We start from the raw sequence: 21,496 nt of genomic DNA on the forward strand, positions 1-21,496 counted from the left end.
CAGCTCTACTCCACTCTACCCTCCCTCTCGGAGAGCCCAAGATGAGTGACTGATGCATAATTTTGTGCACTGGCCCTTTAAGAGGGTGCCTGCTGTCCCTCCCTGGTAGACAGCACCCTGCTGCTTTTCATAGACAGATGTTATGTGGACTCCTTTCTCAGTTCTGGTGCTCTGGGCTGGGAGCCCAGCCTGGGCTTTAAACTCTAGAGTTCTCACAGCTGAGATAGCCCTCCAGGACTTCAGCTGCTCTCTGTGGGAGCCTGGCCAGCCCTCTCGTGCCTCTGTCCTTCCTAACAGTCTCCATCCAGTCTCCACTTTCCATCCTTGGTTATCAGGTTCCTTCCAGCTAGTCTTCAATTCATTGTTTGAGATGGTTTTCCTATATTTTAGTTGTAATTACAGCTTGGTCCTGGGAGAATGTCAGTGTAGCTCCCACTTAATCTGTCACCATTTTTCTATCTCTGTAACTTTTTATTTTAATTTCAGATTCAGTGGGACTTTATATTTGGGCTTTTATGCATCTAAAATCAGTAGTGTTTATTAGGGTTATTTTGAGCTAGCATCTACTAACTGCCCTAGGGATAGTTCTGTGGTAAGATGCTTTTTATGGTAGGCTTACGGTTTGGAGGCTCCAAAACCATGCAAATCATATACATTTCTGCTTAAACATAAGTTATTTGAGGCCAATTTATATATGGATTTTCAGAGGTGATTTTACCTCCCAGAGATCAGTGAAGACAGACAAACCACCTTTTCTCTTTGTCAGCAGAATAACATTTTCTGGACTATTCTTTTAGTAAGAGTTCAGTCCTTCAAATGTTCAGTTTTGTGGAGTAAGAAATGGTCAGAGGGGAGAGGACAAGAATCTCAGTTCTAACTTCCTGCTTTAATTTGTCAAAATCATCCGCTTTTACCCTTGGCAATACTATGAAGCCAAAAAGGCATCACATAAGCTGTTTTAAGAACCTGAAAAAGCATTAGAAACTATGATTCCTAGTAAATGACTGTAGATGTTTAATTTATAGATGGCAATTTACAGTCATTCATACTTTATAAAAATCTATGCCATTAATGATCAGAGAAATGCAAATTAAAAACGACAATGAGATACCACCTCACACCTGTCAGAATGGCTATCATCAATAAATCAATAAACAACAAGTACTGATGAGGAGAAAAAGGAACCCTAGTGGACTGTTGGTGGGAAAGCAGACTGGTGTAGCCACTATGGAAAACAGTATGGAGCTACCTCAAAAATTAAAAATAGAATGCCTTATGACCCAGCAATTCCACCTCTGGGAATAAAAAGAAACCTGAAACACTAATTAGAAAGAATATATACACCTCTATGTTCATAGCTGCATCATTTACAATAGCCAAGAGTTGGAAGTAGCCCAAGTGCCCATTAGTAGATGAGTGGCTGAGAAAATCATGGTACAGTTGCACAATGGGCCTGCAGAGTATTATGCTAAGTGACATAAGCCAGTCAGAGAAACACAGATACTATATGATTTCACTGCACGTGGAATCTAATGAACAAAATAAATTAACAAAATGAAAACAGGCTCATAGACACAGAGAACAGACTAACACCTGGGACTGGGTGAAAAGGGTGAAGGGATTAATCAAAAAGAAAAAAAAAATGAAAGAAAAAAAACCCTCCTAGACACAGGCAGAATGGTAGAGAGTATGGTGTTACCTCAGGCAAAGGTGGGTGGGAGGAAGAAGGAAAGAGTACAGGGGGAATAAATGGTGATGGAAGGAGACTTGACATCAGGTGGTGAACATACAATATAATATACAGATGATTTATTACAGAATTGAACACCTGAAACCTATATAATTTTATTAACCAATTTCACCCCAATACATTCAGTTAAAAAATAAAATACTTCTGTTAGATAAAAAAACAAACACATTTGGATTAGTAGGGCCTTTCCTTAGTATCTAGTTGCTAGAAACAAGATGTCTACTACCTTATTCTTTCTTACCCTGCCCACCTCTCCTTCCTGTACATAACTAAGATACTTTATATTCACCCAAAGGCCATGTTTCATTTTTGTCCCGCCCTTATCTGCTTTAATAATTTATACCAAACTTGAGGCCCAGTGCACGAAATTCATGCATGGGTAGGGTCCCTAGGCCTTGCTGACAATCAGGGCCAATCTGTGGGGTGACCAGTGAGGTGATGGGGGAGGGGCCTCCACAGGTACCCGCCTTGGCCGGCCTGATGCCACCCATTCCCTGGCTCCGCTCCCACCCCCCTGCCAGTCACCTCCCTCTGCACGGTGACCAGCAGGGCGATTGAGGTCCCCACTGGCACCAGCCTTGTCTGACCTGGCACCCCCCCCCCCCCCCCCCCCCCGCTCACCATCCCTGCCCCCACTGCCGCTACCAGTCGCCTCCCTCTGCGGGAGGTGACCAGCGGGGCTATTGGAGGGCGGTGCTGGCTGGCTCACTGGCCGGCCCCACTCCCCGCCGCTGCCCTCTGGCTGGCCCCACCCTGTACCACTGCCTGCTCGTCGGCCAGCCCTGCCCCCTACCACCACCGGTCACTGTCCTCTGAAGGGCGACTGGCGGAGCAATCAGTGGGCCCCCGCTGGCACCCGGCTTAGCTGGCCTGGGGCGTGCAGGCTAGGTGAAGCTCCGTGTATGCCCCCCTGGTAGTCAGTGCACGTCATAGCGACCAGTCGTTCCACCAGTCATTCCCATGTTTGGTCGATTTGCATATTAGGCTTTTATTATATAGGATATCAACTGAGTTATCCTTTCAATACAAAAATTTATTCTGCTCCTGTTAAAAATCTGAGAATTCATATCACAACCAATCATCATCTTATTCCTCTTGGAAAAACTACTTTAAAAATATAAAAAGAAGTAAATGTCATTATATTGCCATGACATTTTAAAAATGTCATATAATCTGAGAAATATTTAGTAGTCTAAAGGAGTCACATATAGTTTTAAAATATTCTAATATAGTTTTATGAAGTTTTAGGGAAAGAGAGAAACATCAATGAGAATCATCATCAATCAGCTGCCTCCTGCATGCCCCTTACAAGGGATTGAGCCCTCAACCTGGGCATGTACCCTGACCAGGAGTTGAACTGGTGTCCTCTTGATTCGTAGGTCGTCACTCAACCACTGAACCACACTGTCCAGGAAGTTTTGAAATATTTTTTAAATAAGAAACTTTGTTTAAAGCTCATCCCATAGAGTGGGGTAAAGGTGGGGGGTACTTATCTGTACTACTACTAACAATAAAAAAAAACTTCATCTCATAAATTGGCAGAGAGTTTAGAATATATGTTAAACAGATGTTTCTTCAACCAAACTAGCAAGAGATATTAGTTTACAACAGTGATATTCAACCTTTTTCATTTCACAGCACACAGAAACTAATTACTAAAATTCTGCAGCACACCAAAAAATACATTGTTTGCCATTCTGACAGAAAATTTAGGAGTAATTTCAATAGATTTACCCAAAAAGATTAATAGTGATTACCTACCCTTTTTGCTGCAAAGTGACTTTTAAAAAATCAGGTGCCTACATGCCTGAGTTGCTGGCTCAATCCCCAGTGAGGGAGTGTTCAGGAGGCAGCTGGTCAATGTTTCTCCCTCACATTGATGTTTCTATCCTCTCTCCCTCTCCCTTCCTCTCTGTCTAAAATCAACAAAAACATTTAAAACATAAAAATAAAAAATCCGGTGCCTATACTTATATATAAAGATTTCTGGTTACCAAGAATTAACTTATTATACACAACTTTATGCATTGTGACCAGTAAGATGCAATTCTGTAATATATATTTATGCTTCAACACAGGGCTTCAACACAGCATTCACACCTAATGGCTAGTTTTGTGTTGGCTGTTGTCATTTTAAAAAATATATATATTTTATTGATTTTTTACAGAGAGGAAGGGAGAGAGATAGAGAGTTAGAAACATCGATGAGAGAGAAACATTGATCAGCCACCTCCTGCATACTTCCCACTGGGGATGTGCCCGCAACCAAGGTACATGCCCTTGACCGGAATCAAACCCAGGACCTTTCAGTCCTCAGGCTGACGCTCTATCCCTGAGCCAAACCGGCCACAGCTGTTGTAATTTTTTTATTTGACAATCTAAGGGAAAAGAGGTCAGTGCCCCTGACTAAACAGTAAGGTATTACGTGTTTTAAAAATTCTTGTGGCACACCAGTTGAAAATCAGTGGTCTACACTATGTATCTTTAGATAGCACTGGCAATTAATAAGATATTTGATAAAATATAATCCATTCTCAGATGTATATATCTGTGTCTCTCTCTCTCTCTCTATATATGTATTTTTTTATATTTCAGGAACTTTACTTGTTGTGATATGGTTTGCAATCTCATCAATCTCAAGCCCTGACCATTACCCTGATAAAAATTCATTTCAACTATTATTTGTCTTTTGTTGTTCCGTAATTGGGGGGAAACTTTTGGAAGTCATTAGAATACCTTCAGTGCCTCCACTTCCACCTCTTTTTGGTAAGGGTATAATTAACTCTAATTTCTTTTTATTGATTACATGTAAATTATGAGCATATTCTAGTCAGAATAAATATAATTTAGAAATGTTTTAATGTAATATAATTTACATAGCATCTTTATATGTGTATGTATTGTATATGTGTGTATATATTGCTAATTTATAGAAGTATTCTCTTTATATATACACCCACAGATTTTTCCTGAAATATATTTTTAAAATAACTTAAATATACTCAGTATATGATTCTTGTTGCTTTATCATTTAATAGGACATTTTTTACTTAATTTTAAATGTATCATAGAAAAAAATTAGGGAAACACTGATTTTTTCTGTAGATAACCCAATTCAATTACAAATTCAAATATTATAGTGTCAAAAAGTCTTACAGTTTTTGAGTAAGCTGTTTGGGCATCTCCACTATGTGTATTCATAGATATATCATCTGCCTGACCTGTTTTATACCTATTTCTTCATCACCTTTTAACATAACCTCCAGGTGGACAGAGGGAAATTAATGAAGAACTATCAGAGATGTCTCATATCTTCTAAGTATTCTGTCCATCCAAAAATTCAGTAAAATTGTAATAGTAATAATCTCCATTTTATTTCTAACACCCTTATTATGTCCATTACACTCTTTCAGCACTTCCTAAGTATTCGTTGAATCTTCTTTTCTCCTCTTCAAAATTTGACTCTTGTTCTACCTTAAGCAATATTTCCAACTCTACTATGGACTATGGTAGAGGCTTTTCAATGGTGTCTCCTCCAATTTTATGTCTGTCTATTCACCAAGACCATCACATAGTAAATGCAAGAGTCATTCTGTCACTTCCTGCTTAAAACTTTCCCACGGTGCCTTACTCTGCCAAAGCAGGTGGGAGTGTGGAGTGGGAATATATATTCACAATCTGAGGCCCATTCTCCTGCCCATTCTCCCACTCCCATTTTGCCTCCATTAAGATATATCATTTTTTACTTCCATTTCTTTATGCTGTCCCCTCTATTTGTGTGTAACTTGCCCTTCACCAAAGTAATGAAAGACATAGTGTGTTTGAAAAAGGGAAATTAAACATTTCTGTTTTCCTCTTGGAAAAATGAACTGAATCAAACACGATTTATTTTCTTTTTTGAAGGGATGTTATTGGCTGGTTTTGCCATTAGGAATACTCCATATATCAGTGAGCGCATCCATGTTAGTAAGGAGTGGTCTTCAACTTTAAGAAATATTGCCCTTACCCTTATCCTAATAAAAGCTGGACTTGGACTCGATCTACAGGTAGATTTCCCATCGTACCGTGAGTAAAGTTACTTTAAATATTAGAGGCTGGTAGAAAAGAAAAAGAGGAAGAATTTTTGTTATAGCTATTTCAAGTGGAATCTGTAAGCAAAACTAAGATACAGAACAAAAATTTGCAGAAATATTGGCACCTTAATTTATACTTCTTGTCATTATTACTGATATGAAGAGAAAAGATCTCCATTAGAGATAGTCTTTAATTATTTGCATAGAGATAAATGGCCCTTATCCAGCATTTGTATTTGGGAGTTGTGGCTCTTCTATGTAGAACTATTTGCTTTTTAGTTAACAAAGGATAAAGTACCCTATAAAAGTTTTTTGCTTTTATTTTATGTTTTTTTTCAGAGAGATTAAAAATTTCAATAATATTTTTGTTGTATGACTTTTCCCTATAAAAGTATGCTCCCGATTATTTTTGCATTATTGTAAAAGCTAATCTTTTCTAACATTTTCTAAAATATTATTATCTAGGGATCATAAATCTATTTGGGTTTTAAAAAGATTCACATAACAGCTTCTCAAATAGATGTGACAAATATATAAGTTTAGTGGTACTATCTCAGGAGTATAATTATAGACAGTGCTAATTAATTATGTTCTCCAATAGAAAGTTTAAACCAATGAAAAAATTTTAATGTTCTCCCTTTTAGTTAATTATGCAGCTTTTAAGTGATTTTCTTTTTTATCATGTTGATATTTTTTATTTACAATTATTAAGTTAATCAAATAGTTCATCTCTGAAAGTTAACTGATGGATATAAACCTATACTTTCATTATACTGTTTACTAGGAAGATTAAGGGAGATAGTTATTTAAGCACAAAGAAATTGATCTTTTTTAACAATTAAAATACAACAGTGTTTGGCCCTGGCCAGGTAGCTCAGTTGGTTAGAGCATCCTCTTGCTACGCCAAGGTTGCTAGTTCTATTACTGGTCAGGGCACATGCAAGAATCAACCAATGAATGCATAAATGAGTGGATTGACAAGTCAATCTCTCTCTCTCTCTCTCTCTCTCTCTCAAATCAATTAAAAATAAATTTGATAAAATGTGCAGTGGTTTGTAATCCAATCTATCATGACATATAAAATGATTTGTATGAACATTTCAATCCCAGAAACAATCAGGAAGACTTAATTTAGTCTAAGACTATATATTTTAAAATTTGCTTAAATAATTTTCTTGCTGGCCATTATAAGTGTGTCTAAATATGACTGTGTTTATATTTCAGGCTTTGAAGCGTTTGACGACAGTTTGCATAAGGTTGTCCATGGGGCCATGCCTCATGGAGGCATTTTCAACTGCTGTTATTTCCCACTTCCTTTTGAATTTTCCCTGGCAATGGGGATTTCTTTTAGGGTAATTTTTTTCTCATTTTTCCCTATGAAAATATTTAGTTAAGGATATTTGATTTAAAAGTATTGATATACTCAGAATATTGCACAGATAAGATTCTCATTAGAATCATTTTCATAGTGGTAGAACACCTTGGAAATCAGTAGGTCAGAAGCAGTCATGTTCTAAAATTACCGTATCCTTGACAAGCATGTATAATGTCTAAATGTTAATATAATTCACCTCATTGATTTATTCATTCTCTCCTATATTGTAATCTTTCTCTGTTTTTAATCTATCTAATGGCCTCTTCTATACTACATGTATGTATAACATATACATATATGTGAGGGAATTTGTACAGATAGATATTATAAGCAAAAAATACTCTTCTCTAGATCCAGTGTCACATCTATTATTTTCCAACATTCATTTTCATTCATGTCCAGATCCTTCAGAATAATAGTCTGCAACCCCTATCTCTGCATCTTGAACTTCTCTTCATTTTTCCATCCATTTAAATTTTGCCTTCACATATCCATTCCAATGAAACTTATAGCAAAGTTTACCCATTATATACATACTGCCGAATTTAATGAATCTTTTAAATTAAACTTTATTATTTTTTAAAAAAGCCTTTTGAGCATGCCTTAAAATTCTGCTGCCCATTCCCCTACCCAAAATGACAACTCTTTTTAAAAATATATATTTTATTGATTTTTTACAGAGAGGAAGGGAGAGGGATAGTTAGAAACATAGATGAGAGAGAAACATCGATCAGCTGCCTCCTGCACACCTCCCACTGGGAATGTGCCCGCAACCAACGTACATGCCCTTGACTGGAATCGAACCTGGGACCCTTCAGTCCACAGGCCAATGCTCTATCCACTGAGCCAAAGCGGTTAGGGCAATGACAACTCTTATGAGTTTATATCATTCTAGGCTTCTAAATCTTCGTGAAGGAGTATAATTTTGTATATTTTTATATGTCATATCTTCTATCTGTGACTAACCTGTTCATACATATCCTTTGTCCATTTTTCTATTCAGTTATTTTTCTTTTCCATTCATATATCAAATCTTTGTGTGTTATAGGAATTGCAAATATCTAGTCCCAGTGTACCACTAGATATTTAACTTTGCTTATAATAACTTTTAAATCTAAAAATATTTTATTACTTCCAACAGATAGAATGTTCACTACATAAAACCATTCACTTGACCTTGAAAATAAAAAATAGTGAGTAGAGGGAGTCAGAATATAGCTGCTTTTGATATACCAAAGTGTTTTAAATGTAATAAATTTTAACAATATTTCTCTTTATGTTTAATATGAGTCATTCAGAAGGTCCGTCTTGCCCCTAGTGATGAATATATTCCTCTGTATTTTATTCTTATTACTTCCACTAGCTCTGTTTTAAAAAATTATTTAAACAGAATTTTTATGTGTGGGGATCCAGCTACATTTTTTCTACATGAATAGGTAATGTCTCAACACCATTTATAGAAAAGCTTTTTCTTCCCACACTGATTTCAAATGTCAATTTTATTCTGTAACCAATCCCTTAGATTGTTACTATACTTTGTATTCTGTATTCCTCCAATCTATTTTGTCTTATTTCAGTCACTGTTACACACTTTTAACAATTTTACTTCACACAAAAATACGTTGTTTTTACATTAACTGGATTTTCATCCTAAGCTCTTATTCTCCCAAATAAATTTTAGAATCAGTTATTAAAGTTCAATGAAAAATCCTGAAAGGATTTTCTTTTTTTTTCTTTTTTTAAATTAAATCTTTATTGTTCAGATTATTACATTGGTTCCTCTTTTTTCCCCACCATAACTCCCCTCCACCCAGTTCCCACTCCACCCTCCGCCCTCACTCCCCACCCAGTGTCCTCATCCATAGGTGCACTATTATTGTCCATTCTCTTCCCGCACCACCCACACCCCATTCCCGCCCAAGAATAGTCAGTCCATTCCCTTTCTAGGTCCCTGATTCTATTATAATCACCAGTTCATACTGTTCATCAGGTTATTTATTCACTTGATTTTTAGATTCACTTGTTGATAGATGTGTATTTGTTGTTCATAATTTTTATCTTTACCTTTTTCTTCTTCTTCCTCTTCTTAAAGGATACCTTTCAGCATTTCATATAATACTGGTTTGGTGGTGATGAACTCCTTTAGCTTTTTCTTATCTGTGAAGCTCTTTATCTGACCTTCAATTCTGAATGACAGCTTTGCTGGGCAAAGTAATCTTGGTTGTAGGTTCTTGCTATTCATCACTTTGAATATTTCTTGCCACTCCCTTCTGGCCTGCATAGTTTCTGTTGAGAAATCAGCTGACATTCGTATGGGTACTCCCTTGTGGGTAACTGAATTTCTTTCTCTTGCTGCTTTTAGGATACTCTCTTTGTCTTTTGACCTTGTCATTTTAATTATGATGTGTCTTGGTGTTGTCCTCTTTGGATTCCTTTTGTTTGGGGTTCTCTGTGTCCTGGACTTATAAGTCTATTTCTTTCACCAGGTAGGAGAAGTTTTCTGTCATTATTTCTTCAAATAGGTTTTCAATATCTTGCTCTCTCTCTTCCTCTGGCACCCCTATAATTCGGATGTTGGTACACTTGAAGCTATCCCAGAGGCTCCTTACACTATCTTTGTATTTTTTGATTCTTTTTTCATTTTGCTTTTCCGGTTGGGTGTTTTTTGCTTCTTCGTATTTCAAATATTTGACTTGATTCTTGGGATCCTCTGGTCTGCTGTTGGGAGTTTGTATAATATTCTTTATTTCAGTCAGTGTATAATTAATTTCTAGTTGGTCCTTTATCATAACATCGAGGGTCTCACTAAATTTCTTGAGGATCTCACTACATTTATTGGCGGTCTCACCAGTCTTTTCGAGGGTCTTACTAAATTTATCGGCGGCTTCTAGACAGTTCTTGAGAAACCTTAAAAGGGTGGTTTTGAAACCTATATCCAGCAGTTTGCTTTCCTCCATTTCTGTCCAAAGAGGACAACACCAAGACACATCATAATTAAAATGACAAGGTCAAAAGACAAAGAGAGTGTCCTATTTCTTTGTCTTGGCATTTTTTATGCTTCGCTGTGTCGATAGAGTAGCTTTCTTTGCTAAATGTCCCAATTACCTGAGGTAGACACTCTTGGTGCACCCCCTTGTGGGCTTTGTGCACAGTCTTGTTGTAGTTAAGCCTTGATTGTTGTGTGTAAAGCTGGGAGGATTTGACCTCCAGGCCAATTGGCTGTGAGAATCAGCTTTGTCTACGGTGGGAGAACTTCTGTGCTGAAGACACCCTTCTGGGGCAAGACTTGCTTCAGTGGGGCTTTGGTGCTCACTGAGTCTGCCCCCTGAGTGTGTCCTTTATAGACCTGAGGAGTTGTAATTGGATGGTCCCACTCTGACCACTGGGTACACTGGCTCTTGGATCAAAGGAGGTGCTAATCTAGCCTTTGCCTGAGGCTACCCAGCTGAAGCCAGCTGTAAAGCAATGCAAGTTGCCCTGGGGCCTTGGGGCAGCTGCAGTTTGTTAAGTTATTTTCAGATTACCAAAGGCCGGCCTTTCATATGCAAAAGCCTCAGTGCAGGGGACCAACAGGGCGGGCCCAGTGAGCCAGCAGTATGGCTGCTCTCAGTCCTGCCTTCAGAGGTCCTGGCAATTGCCACGAGTGCCTCCGAGAGAGAGCTGCCCTCAAGTTCTGACCGAAGCCAGACAGTCCCGTTTCTCCCGTATGAGTCTGGGTCCCCAAAGACTTGCCCAGAACTGGAGCTCAGAGTCTGAGCCTCCGTCCAGATTGAAAAATACAATCATGTCCTCAGCTGCCAGCCCTCTCCACATGCACCTCTGCACCTTTGTATTTACTTCAGCACCGCACCTCTTCTGAGTCTCGGTATGCTTTTCTCTTTCCTTCTAGTTGTAGAAATTCCACTCAGCCAGCCTTCCTGTGGTTCTGGATGAGGTCCGTTATGTCTTTTTGTTGTATTTTTGAAGTGGTTGTGCCAGGCAGCAATCTCTTGTGTTTACCTATGCCGCCATCTTGGTTTCTCACTTTTTTTCTTTAATTAAATCTTTATAGTTCAGATTATTACAGTTGTTCCTCTTTTACCCCCATAGCTCCCCTTCACCTGGTTCCCACCCCACCCTCTGCCCTTACACTGCCCCCCCCCTTGCTCATCCATAGGTGTACGATTTTTGTCCAGTCTCTTCCCGCACCCCCACACCCCTTTCCCCCCGAGAATTGTCAGTCCACTCCCTTTCTATGCCCCTGATTCTATTATAGTCACCAGTTTATTCTGTTCATCAGATTATTTATTCACTTGATTTTTAGATTCACTTGTTGATAGATATGTATTTGTTGTCCATAATTTTTATCTATACCTTTTTCTTCTTCTTCCTCTTCTTAAAAGATACCATTCAGCATTTCATATAATACTGGTTTGGTGGTGATGAACTCCTTTAGCTTTTTCTTATCTGTGAAGCTCTTTATCTGACCTTCAATTCTGAATGACAGCTTTGCTGGGCAAAGTAATCTTGGTTGTAGGTTCTTGCTATTCATCACTTTGAATATTTCTTGCCACTCCCTTCTGGCCTGCATAGTTTCTGTTGAGAAACCAGCTGACAGTCGTATGGGTACTCCCTTGTGGGTAACTGACTGTTTTTCTCTTGCTGCTTTTAAGATTCTCTCTTTATCTTTTGCTCTTGGCATTTTAATTATGATGTGTTTTGGTGTGGTCCTCGTGCATCCTGGACCTGTAAGTCTATTTCTTTCACCAGGTAGGAGAAGTTTTCTGTCATTATTACTTCAAATAGGTTTTCAATATCTTGCTCTCTCTCTTCTTCTGGCACCCCTATAATTCGGATGTTGGTGTGCTTGAAGCTGTACCAGAGGCTCCTTACACTATCTTCTTATTTTTGGATTCTGTTTTCTTTTTGTTTTTCTGGTTGGGTGATTTTTGCTTCTTTGTATTTCAAATCTTTGACTTGATTCTTGGGATCTTCTAGTCGGCTCTTGGATCTCTGTATAATATTCTTTATTTCAGTCAGCGTATGCTTACTTTCTGTTTGGTCCTTTTTCATATCCTCGAGGGTCTCACTAGATTTATCGAGGATCTCACTAAATTTATCGGCAGTTTCTAGGAAATACTTGAAAAACCTTATAATCGTGATTTTGAACTCTATATTCAGTACTTTGCTTTCCTCCATTTCTGTCATTTGTGACCAGTTTCTTTGTCTCCACATTTTGGCTGCTTCCCTGTGTTGATAGAGTGGCTTTCTGTGCTAGGTGTCCTGTAGGACCCAGTGTCTCAGCCTCCCCAAATACCTGAGGTGGACAGTCTTGGTGCACCCCTTTGTGGGCTTTGTGCACAGTCTTGTTGTAGTTAAGCCTTGATTGTAGTTGGTATCAATGGGAGGAATTGACCTCCAGGCCAATTGGCTGTGAGAATCAGTGGTGTCTAAGGTGGGAGAACTTCTGTGCTGGAGACACCCTTCTGGGGCAAGACTTGCTTCAGTGGGGCTTTGGTGCTCACTGAGTCTGCCCCCTGAGTGTGTCCCTTATGGATCTGAGGAGTTGTAATCTGGATGGTCCCACTCTGACCACTGGGTACACTGGCTCTTGGATCTCTAAGGAGGTGTTAATTTAGCCTCTGCCTGAGGCTACCCAGCAGGAGCTATGGAGACATATGCAGAATTCCTCTTCTTTGTTGGGGTTTGGAGGTGCCCAGATGAGGCCCAGCTGTGAAGCAATGCAAGCTTCTGTGGGGCCTTGGGCCTTCTTTTGGATGTTCTGGGTCTCTCTGACCCAGCTGAAGTTTGTTAGGTAATTTTAGATTACAAAGGGCCAGGGCATTCATATGCAAAAGCCTCTGCTCAAAGCTGGGGTGGGGTGGAGTCTCAGGGAATCAACGGCATAGCAAGCAGCTATGGCTGATCCTCAGCCCTGCCCTAAGAGGCGCCTGGTCTCAGTGTCCCACGGTAATTGCTGCCAGCACCTCTTAGAGAAAGCCGCCCTTGAGTTCCGACTGATGCCAGACCGTCCACTTTCTCCCCATTTGAGTCTGGGTCCCCAGAGACTCAGCCAGAACTGGAGTTCAGAGCCGTTGGGAGCTTGAGACTCCTCCCGATTGAAAAAGACAACTGTGTCCTCAGCTGCCAGCCCTTTCCGTGCACCTTTGTACCTCTGCACTTTACTTCTGCACCTCCTCTGAGTCTCAGTGTGCTATTCTCTTTTCTTCTAGTTGTAGAATTTCCACTCAGCCAGCCTTCCTGTGGTTCTGGATGATGTCCATTTTGTCTTTTAGTTGTAATTTTGAAGTGGTTTTGTAGGCATTAATTTCAGGTGTTTACCTATGCCGACATCTTGGTTTCTCCCTGAAAGGATTTTAATTGGCATAGAACTGAATTCATAAATTAATTGGAAGGATATATGACATCTTTGTAATATTAAAGCTTTTATACAAAAATGTGAAAAGTTTCTTCAATTATTCAGGTGTTATCTTAAGTACTACAGTGTTTATGCTTTTTATAAAGGCTAGACTATTTCATAATTTAAGTATTTTGTGTTTATTGATATTGTAGATGAACTATTTTTCATAACGTTTTCTAATTAGTTTTTAGCTGTATATGAAAGTTATTAATTTTTAGAATCACTTTTATTGAGGAATAATTTACATACAATAAAATGAGCACCCATTTTCAGTGAACATTTCAGTGAGTTTTGACAAGCTTATATGCCTGTGTAACCACCTGCCAATTGAGGTACAACACAGTTTCATTACCCCATAAAATTCTCATGTGCTCCAGTCAGTTGCATCCTGGCTCCAGTTAAACCATAATCTACTTTCTGTCATAGTACATTAGATTTTTTAAAGCATTTTTAGTGAATGTAATTACATAGTAGTTACTGTTTTATTTCTGACTTCTTTTGGTCAGCAAGTTGTTTTTGAGATGCATCCATATTATGGCTAGTAGTTCATTCCATTTTATCGCAGAGTAGTATTTCGTGGTATGAATATACCAGCAACTTTATTCATCCGCTTGTTGGTGGATTTTGGAATTATTTCAAGTTTGGAGCTATTACAAATAAAGCTATAACTTTTGCATTCAAGTCTTTGGGTAGGCATTTATTTTCATTTTTTTGGGAAATAGCTAGGACTAAAATTGCTAGGTCATATGGTAAAATAATGTTGAATTTTACTTAAAAACTGCCAAACAGCTTTTCAAAGTATGTTGTATTTCATATTCCCACCAACAATGTATGAAATTTCAGGACATCCATATCTTCTCCAATATGCGGTAGTGTCTGTCTATTTAATTTTATCAGTTTTTACTGGGTATGTAGTGATAGCAGTTTGTGGTTTTATTGTTTTTCTTTCAATCTGGAAAATTTTCAGTCATTTATTCTTAAATATTTTGTCACCCTCACTTTTTCTTCTAGGACAATAATTGCACATGTGTTAACTGCTTAATATTATTCTCTACTAGAGGCCTGGTGCATGGATTCATGCACTGGTGCGGGGCATGGCCTGCGGGGATTGGCCCGCTGTGGGAGTAGCTACTCATCCTGGTCAGCTGAATGGCTGTGCACCTGCCCTCTGAAGAGCTGCTCCCTCTGTGGGATCACCGCTCATCCCAGTCTAATAACTTGTGTTCTGAATTTGTCACTATTGATCCAGTTAATGCTTATTATTAGGTGTTTATTGTATACTAGAGGCCCGGTGCACAAAAATTTGTGCACTCGGGGGGGGGGGGGGCGGTCCTGTGCCCTCTCACAGTCTGGGACCCCTCAGGAGATAATGACCTGCTGGCTTAGGCCTGCTCCTGGGTGGCAGAGGGCAGGCCCAATCCCTAGGTGCAGCCCCTGGTCGGGCTCAGAGCAGGGCTGATTGGGGAGTTAGGGCACTGCCCCCTGTCATGCACAGAGCAGGGCGGATCGGAAGGTTGCGATGCCACCCTCAGTCACGCTCAGGGTAGGGCCGATTGGGGGGTTGGGGCACCGCCCCCTGTCACACTCAAGGCAGGGTCGATGGGGAGGTTGCGGCACTACCCCCTGTCATGCACAGAGCAGGGCCAATCAGGGGGTTGTGGTGCTGCCCCCTGTCACTCACAGAGCAGGGCCCATCAGGGGGGTTGGGGCTCCGTACCCTGTCACGCAAAGAGCAGGGTCGATCAGGGGGTTGGGGAGCTCCCCCCGTCACTCACAGAGTAGGGCTGATAGGAGAGTTGGGGCACCGCCCCCTGTCACACACAGAGCAGGGCGGATCAGGGGGTTGGGGCACTGCACCCTGTCACACTCAGGGCAGGGCTGATGGGGAGGTTATGGCTCTACCCCATCACACACAGAGCAGGGCCCATGGGGGAGGGTTGGGGCGCAGCACCCTGTCACACACAGAGCAGGGCCGATCAGGGGGTTGGGGCACTCCCCCTTGTCACACTCAGGGAAGGGCTGATGGGGAGGTTGCGGCTCCACCCCGTCACACACAGAGCCGCAGGGCGATCAGGGGGTTGGGGAGCTCCCCCTATCAGGCACAGAGCAGGGCTAATCACGGGGTTGGGGCAACTTCCCCTGTCACAAACAGAGCAGGGCGGATAGGGAGGTTCTGGCCCCGCCCCCTGTCACACACAGAGCTGCAGGGCGATCAGGGGGTTTGGGTGCTGCCCCCTGTCACGCTGAACCCAGTGCTAGGAGGCCTCATGGCTCTGCTGATCCCAGTGCTGGGAGGCATATTACCCTTTTACTATATAGGATAGAGGCCTGGTGCACGAGTGGGGGCCGGATGGTTTGCCCTGAATGGTGTCCTGAATCAGGGTGGGGGTCCCGCTTGGGTGCCTGGCCAGCCTGGGTGAGGCGCTGATGGCTGTTTTCAGCTGATCACACCCCCTTCAGGGTGGGGGTCCCCACTGGGGTGCCTGGCCAGTCTGGGTGAGGGACTGAGGGCCGTTTTTGGGCTGGCGGGTGACTGAAGCTCCTAACCTGTCCTTTTTTTCTTTTTTTTTTTAATTCTGGGCCAGCTTTAGCTCTGAGGCTTGGCTCCAGCTCTGAGGCCTCGGCTGCTGAAAGCAGGTATCTGGTTTGTTTGGGTTCTATAATTGTAACACTGTTGCGGTCCTGCTCACTCCAGCTCTGAGCTCCCGGTTGGCTGAAAGCAGGGATCTGCGTTTGTTCTATAATTGAAACAATGTTGCTGTCCTGCTGGCTGAAGCACGGCTGGCTGAAAGCAGGTTTCTGGGGTTTGTTTAGCTTCTATATTTGTAACAATGTTTCTTAAACTGCAAGCTCAGAGGCTGGCAGTGGCAGGCGGGGAACGTTGGCTTTCTCTGTCACTGAAGCACGCAAGCCTCCTGTTCGCTTCAAGCTTCCTGGCTGTCAGCCGCCATCTTGGCTGGCAATTAATTTGCATGTTGCCCTGATTAGCCAATGGGAAGGGTAGCGGAGGTACGGCTAATTACCATGTTTCTCTTTTATTAGATAGGATACTACAACAGATATATGGAAAATGTTTTTTGAAAGTGGACATTCTTTTCTTTATTTTTATCATTTTTTGTTAATCTTCACCTGAGGATATTTTTTTTTGGTGGGGGTAGATTTTTTTTTCCCATTATCTTTTTTTTTTTTAATTTTGTTTTATTGCTTAAAGTATTACAAAGAGTATTACATATGTCTCCTTCCCCCGCCCCCTTGACCTTCCCCCTGGCCTTCCCTACCCCCAGTGTCTTATGTCCATTGGTTATGCTTATATGCATGCATACAAGTTCTTCGGTTAATCTTTTACCACCCCCCCTCCCACCCCCTAACACTCCCCAGACTTTCTGCTGTTGATTGACAGTCTGTTCGATGCTGCTCTGCCTCAGTATCTATTTTTTTTAAAATTAAATCTTTATTGTTCAGATCATTACAGTTGTTCCTCCTTCCCCGCCCCCCATAGCTCTCCTCCACACAGTTCTCACCCCACCCTTTGCCCTTACCCCTCCCAATGTCCTGATCCATAGGTGTACGATTCCTCTCCTGTCTCTTCCTGCACCCCCACACCCCTTTCCCTCCAAGAATTGTCAGTCCACTCCCTTTCCGTGCCTCTGGTTCTATAATATTCACGAGTTTACTCTGTTCATCAGATTTTTTATTCACTTGATTTTTAGATTCACTTGTTTATAGATATGTATTTGCTGTTCATAATTTTTATCTTTACCTTTTTCTTCTTCCTCTTCTTAAAGAATACCTTTCAGCATTTCATATAATGCTGGTTTGGTGGTGATGAACTCCTTTAGCTTTTTCTTATCTGTGAAGCTCTTTATCTGACCTTCAATTCTGAATGATAGCTTTGCTGGATAAAGTATTCTTGGTTTACTGGGTAGACCAGGGGTGGGCAAACTTTTTGACTCCAGGGCCACAATGGGTTCTTAAACTGGACTGGAGGGCTGGAACAAAAGCATGGATGGAGTGTTTGTGTGAACTAATATAAATTCAAAGTAAACATCATTACATAAAAGGGTACGGTCTTTATTTTATTTATTTTTTTTTTTAGTTTTATTCATTTCAAATGGGCCGGATCCGACCCACGGGCCGTAGTTTGCCCATGGCTGGGGTAGACTAATCTTGGTTGTAGGTTCTTGCTATTCATCACACTGAATATTTCTTGCCACTCTCTTCTGGCCTGCATAGTTTCTGTTGAGAAATCAGCTGACAGTGGTATGGGTACTCCCTTGTAGGTAACTGACTTTTTTTCTCTTGCTGCTTTTAAGATACTCTCTCTGTCTTTTGCCCTTGGCATTTTAATTATGATGTGTCTTGGTGTGGTCCTCTTTGGATTCCTTTTGTTTGGGGTTCTCTGCGCTTCCTGGACTTGTAAGTCTATTTCTTTCACCAGATTGGGGAAGTTTTCTGTCATTATTTCTTCAAATAGGTTTTCAATATCTTGCTCTCTCTCTTCTTCTGGCACCCCTATAATTCGGATGTTGGTGTGCTTGAAGCTGTCCCAGAGGCTCCTTACACTATCTTCATATTTTTGGGTTCTTTTTTCATTTTGCTTTTCCGGTTGGTTGTTTTTTGTTTCTTCATATTTCAAATCTTTGACTTGATTCTTGGGATCCTCTTGTCTGTTGTTGGATCTCTGTATATTATGCTTTATTTCAGTCCGTGTATGCTTAATTCCTAGTTGGTCTTTTTTCATATCTTCCAGGATCTCACTAAATTTATCGGCAGTTTCCAGAAAATTATTGAAAAACCTTATAACCGTGGTTTTGAACTCTATATCCAGTCATTTGCTTTCCTCCATTTCTGTCATTTGTGACCTGTTTCTTTCTCTCCACATTTTTTATGCTTCCCTGTGTTGGTAGAGTGGTTTTGTGTGCTAGGTGTCTCATAGGGCTCAGTGGCTCAGCCTCCCCATTTACCTGAGGTGAACACTCTTGGTGCACCCCTTTGTGGGCTTTGTGCACAGTCTTGTTGTAGTCTTGCTGTAGTTAAGCCTTGATTGTTGTAGTTATCACTGGGAGGAACTGACCTCCAGGCTAATTGGCTGTGAGAATCAGCTGTGTCTACGGTGGGAGAACTTCTGTGCTGGAGACACCCTTCTGGGGCAAGACTTGCTTCAGTGGGGCTTTGGTGCTCACTGAGTCTGCCTGCTGAGTGTGTCCCTTATGGATCTGTGGAGTTGTAAAATGGATGGTCTCACTCTGACCACTGGGTACACTGGCTCTTGGATATCAGGAGGTGCTAATTTAGCCTCTGCCTGAGGCTACCCAGCAGGAGCTACAAAGAGATCTGCAGATTTCCCTTTCTTTTTGGGGGGTTTGGAGGTGCCCAGATGAGGCCCAGCTGTGAAGCAATGCAAGCTTCTGTGGGGCCTTGGGCCTTCTCTTGGAAGTTCTGGGTCTGTCTGGCCCAGCTGTAATTTGTTAGGTAATTTTCACATTGCAAAGGGCCAGGGCATTCATATGCAAAAGCCTCTGCCGCAGCCTGGGTGGGGCGGGGTCTCAGGGAATCAACAGGGTGGAGCCAGCAGCTATGGCTGATCCTCAGCCCTGCCCTAAGGGGCCCCGAGTCTCAGTGTCCCAGTAATTGCTGCAAGCACCCCTGAGGGAAAGCCACCCTCAAGTTCCGAATTCTGCCTGCTGCCAGACAGTCCAATTTCTCCCCGTATGAGTCCTGGGTCCCAGGAGACTTCCCGGAACTGGAGTTCAGAGCAGTCCGGAGCTTGTGACTCCCTCCCGAGTAAAAAAGACAGCTGCGTCCTCAGGTGCCAGCCCCTTTCCTAAAGCGCACTTTACTTCCGCAGCTCCTCTGAGTCTCAGTGTGCCTTTGTCTTTCCTTCTAGTTGTTGAATTTCCACTCAGCCAGCCTTCCTGTAGATCTGGATAATGTCCGTTTTGTCTTTTCGTTGTACTTTTGAAGTTGTTGTGAGAGGCAGCACTTTCCGGTGTTTACCTATGCCGCCATCTTTGTTTCTCTCTCTGAATCTATTTTTGTTCATCAGTTTATAATGCTCATTATTATCCATAAATGAGTGACATTATGTGGTATTTTTCTTTCATTGACTGGCTTATTTTACTTAGCATAACGCTCCCAAGATCCATCCATGCTGTGGCAAATGGTAAGAATTCCTTCTTTTTTACAGCAGCATAGTATTCCATCATGTAGATGTACCACAGTTTTCTAATCCATTCATCTACTGATGGGCATTTAGGCTGTTTCCAGATCTTAGCTATGGTGAATTGTGCTGCTATGAACATCTGGGTACATATATCCTTTCTGATTGCTGTTTCTGGTTTCTTGGGATATATTCCTAGAAGTGGGATCACAGGGTCAAATGGGAGTTCCATTTCCAATTTTTTGAGGAACCTCCATACTGCCTTCCATAGTGGCTGCACCAGTCTGCATTCCCACCAGCAGTGCACAAGTGTTCCTTTTTCTCCACATCCTCTCCAGCACTTGTCGTTTGTTGATTTGTTGATGATGGCCATTCTGACAGGTGTGAGATGGTACCTCTTTGTTGTTTTGATTTGCATCTCTCGGATGATTAGTGACTTTGAGCATGTTTTCATATGTCTCTTGGCTTTCTGAATGTCCTCTTTTGAAAGATGTCTATTCAGATCCTTTGCCCATTTTTTGATTGGATTGTTTATCTTCTATTTGTTAAGTTGTATGAGCTCCCTATAAATTTTGGAGATTAAGCCCTTATCAGATATGACGTTGGCAAATATGTTTTCCCACGAGGTGGGTTTTCTTGTTGTTTTGTTGATGGTTTCTTTTGCTGTGCAGAAGCTTTTTATTTTGATGTAGTCCCATTTGTTCAGTTTCTCTTTAGTTTCAACTGCCCTAGGAGCTGTATCAGTGAAGAAATTGTTTTGGCATATGTCTGAGATTTTGTTGCCTTTGTATTCTTCTAGAATTTTTATGGTTTCCTGTCGTACATGTAAGTCCTTTATCCATTTTGAGTTTATTCTTGTGTATGGTGTAAGGTGGTGGTCTAGTTTCATTTTCTTGCATATATCTGTCCAATTTTCCCACCACCATTTATTGAAGAGACTATCTTGGCTCCATTGTATGTTCATGCCTCCTTTGTCAAAAATTAATTGAGCATATTGGTTCGGGCTAATTTCTGGACTCTCTATTCTATTCCACTGATCTATATGTCTGTTCTTGTGCCAGTACCAGGCAGTTTTGAGAACAGTGGCTTTGTAATACAGCTTGATATCTGGCATTGAGATCCCACCTACTTTGTTCTTTCTCAGGATCGTTGCAGCTATTCGGGGTCTTTTTTTATTCCAGTTGAATTTTTGGAGAGTTCGTTCTAGATCTTTGAAGAAGGCCATTGGTATTTTAATGGGAAGTGCGTTGAATTTATAGATTGCTTTGGGTAGTATGGACATTTTAATGATGTTGATTCTACCAATGCAAGAACATGGTATGTTCTTCCATCTGTTTATGTCTTCCTCTATCTCTTTTTTCAACGTCCTGTAGTTTTCTGAGTAGAGGTCTTTTACCACTTTAGTTAAGTTTATTCCTAGGTATCTTAATTTTTTTGGTGCGATGGTAAATGGGATTGTTTTTTTGGTCTCTCTTTCTGCAAGTTCACTATTGGTGTATAGAAATGCCATAGATTTCTTGGCGTTAATTTTGTATCCTGCTACATTGCCAAATTCTTTTATTAAGTCTAGTAGCTTTTTGATGGAGTCTCTAGGGTTTTGTATGTATAGTATCATGTCATCTGCAAATAAGGACAGTTTTACTTCTTCTTTTCCAATTTGGATGCCTTTTATTTCTTCTCCTTGTCTAATTGCAATGGCTAATACTTCTAAAACTATGTCGAACAGGAGTGTTGAGAG

The 21,496-nt window shown here is 41.0% G+C and overlaps 1 protein-coding gene across 1 annotated transcript in view; it reads left to right on the forward strand.

Moving 5' to 3' along the window:
• Nucleotides 1-21,496, forward strand: part of LOC139014453 (sodium/hydrogen exchanger 9B1-like) — a 66,088-nt gene that overhangs the window by 16,366 nt on the left and 28,226 nt on the right. Inside the window, exons 3-5 of the mRNA XM_070421443.1 lie at nucleotides 4,346-4,516; nucleotides 5,654-5,796; nucleotides 7,048-7,175. Coding sequence (XP_070277544.1) covers nucleotides 4,346-4,516; nucleotides 5,654-5,796; nucleotides 7,048-7,175 — 442 coding nt within the window. The remainder of the gene's footprint in view (nucleotides 1-4,345; nucleotides 4,517-5,653; nucleotides 5,797-7,047; nucleotides 7,176-21,496) is intronic.

Source organism: Myotis yumanensis, unplaced genomic scaffold (genome assembly GCF_028538775.1).
Source record: "Myotis yumanensis isolate MYYU_CA2020_CCGP unplaced genomic scaffold, mMyoYum1.0.hap1 SCAF_1, whole genome shotgun sequence".
Classification (NCBI taxonomy): Eukaryota; Metazoa; Chordata; class Mammalia; order Chiroptera; family Vespertilionidae; genus Myotis; species Myotis yumanensis.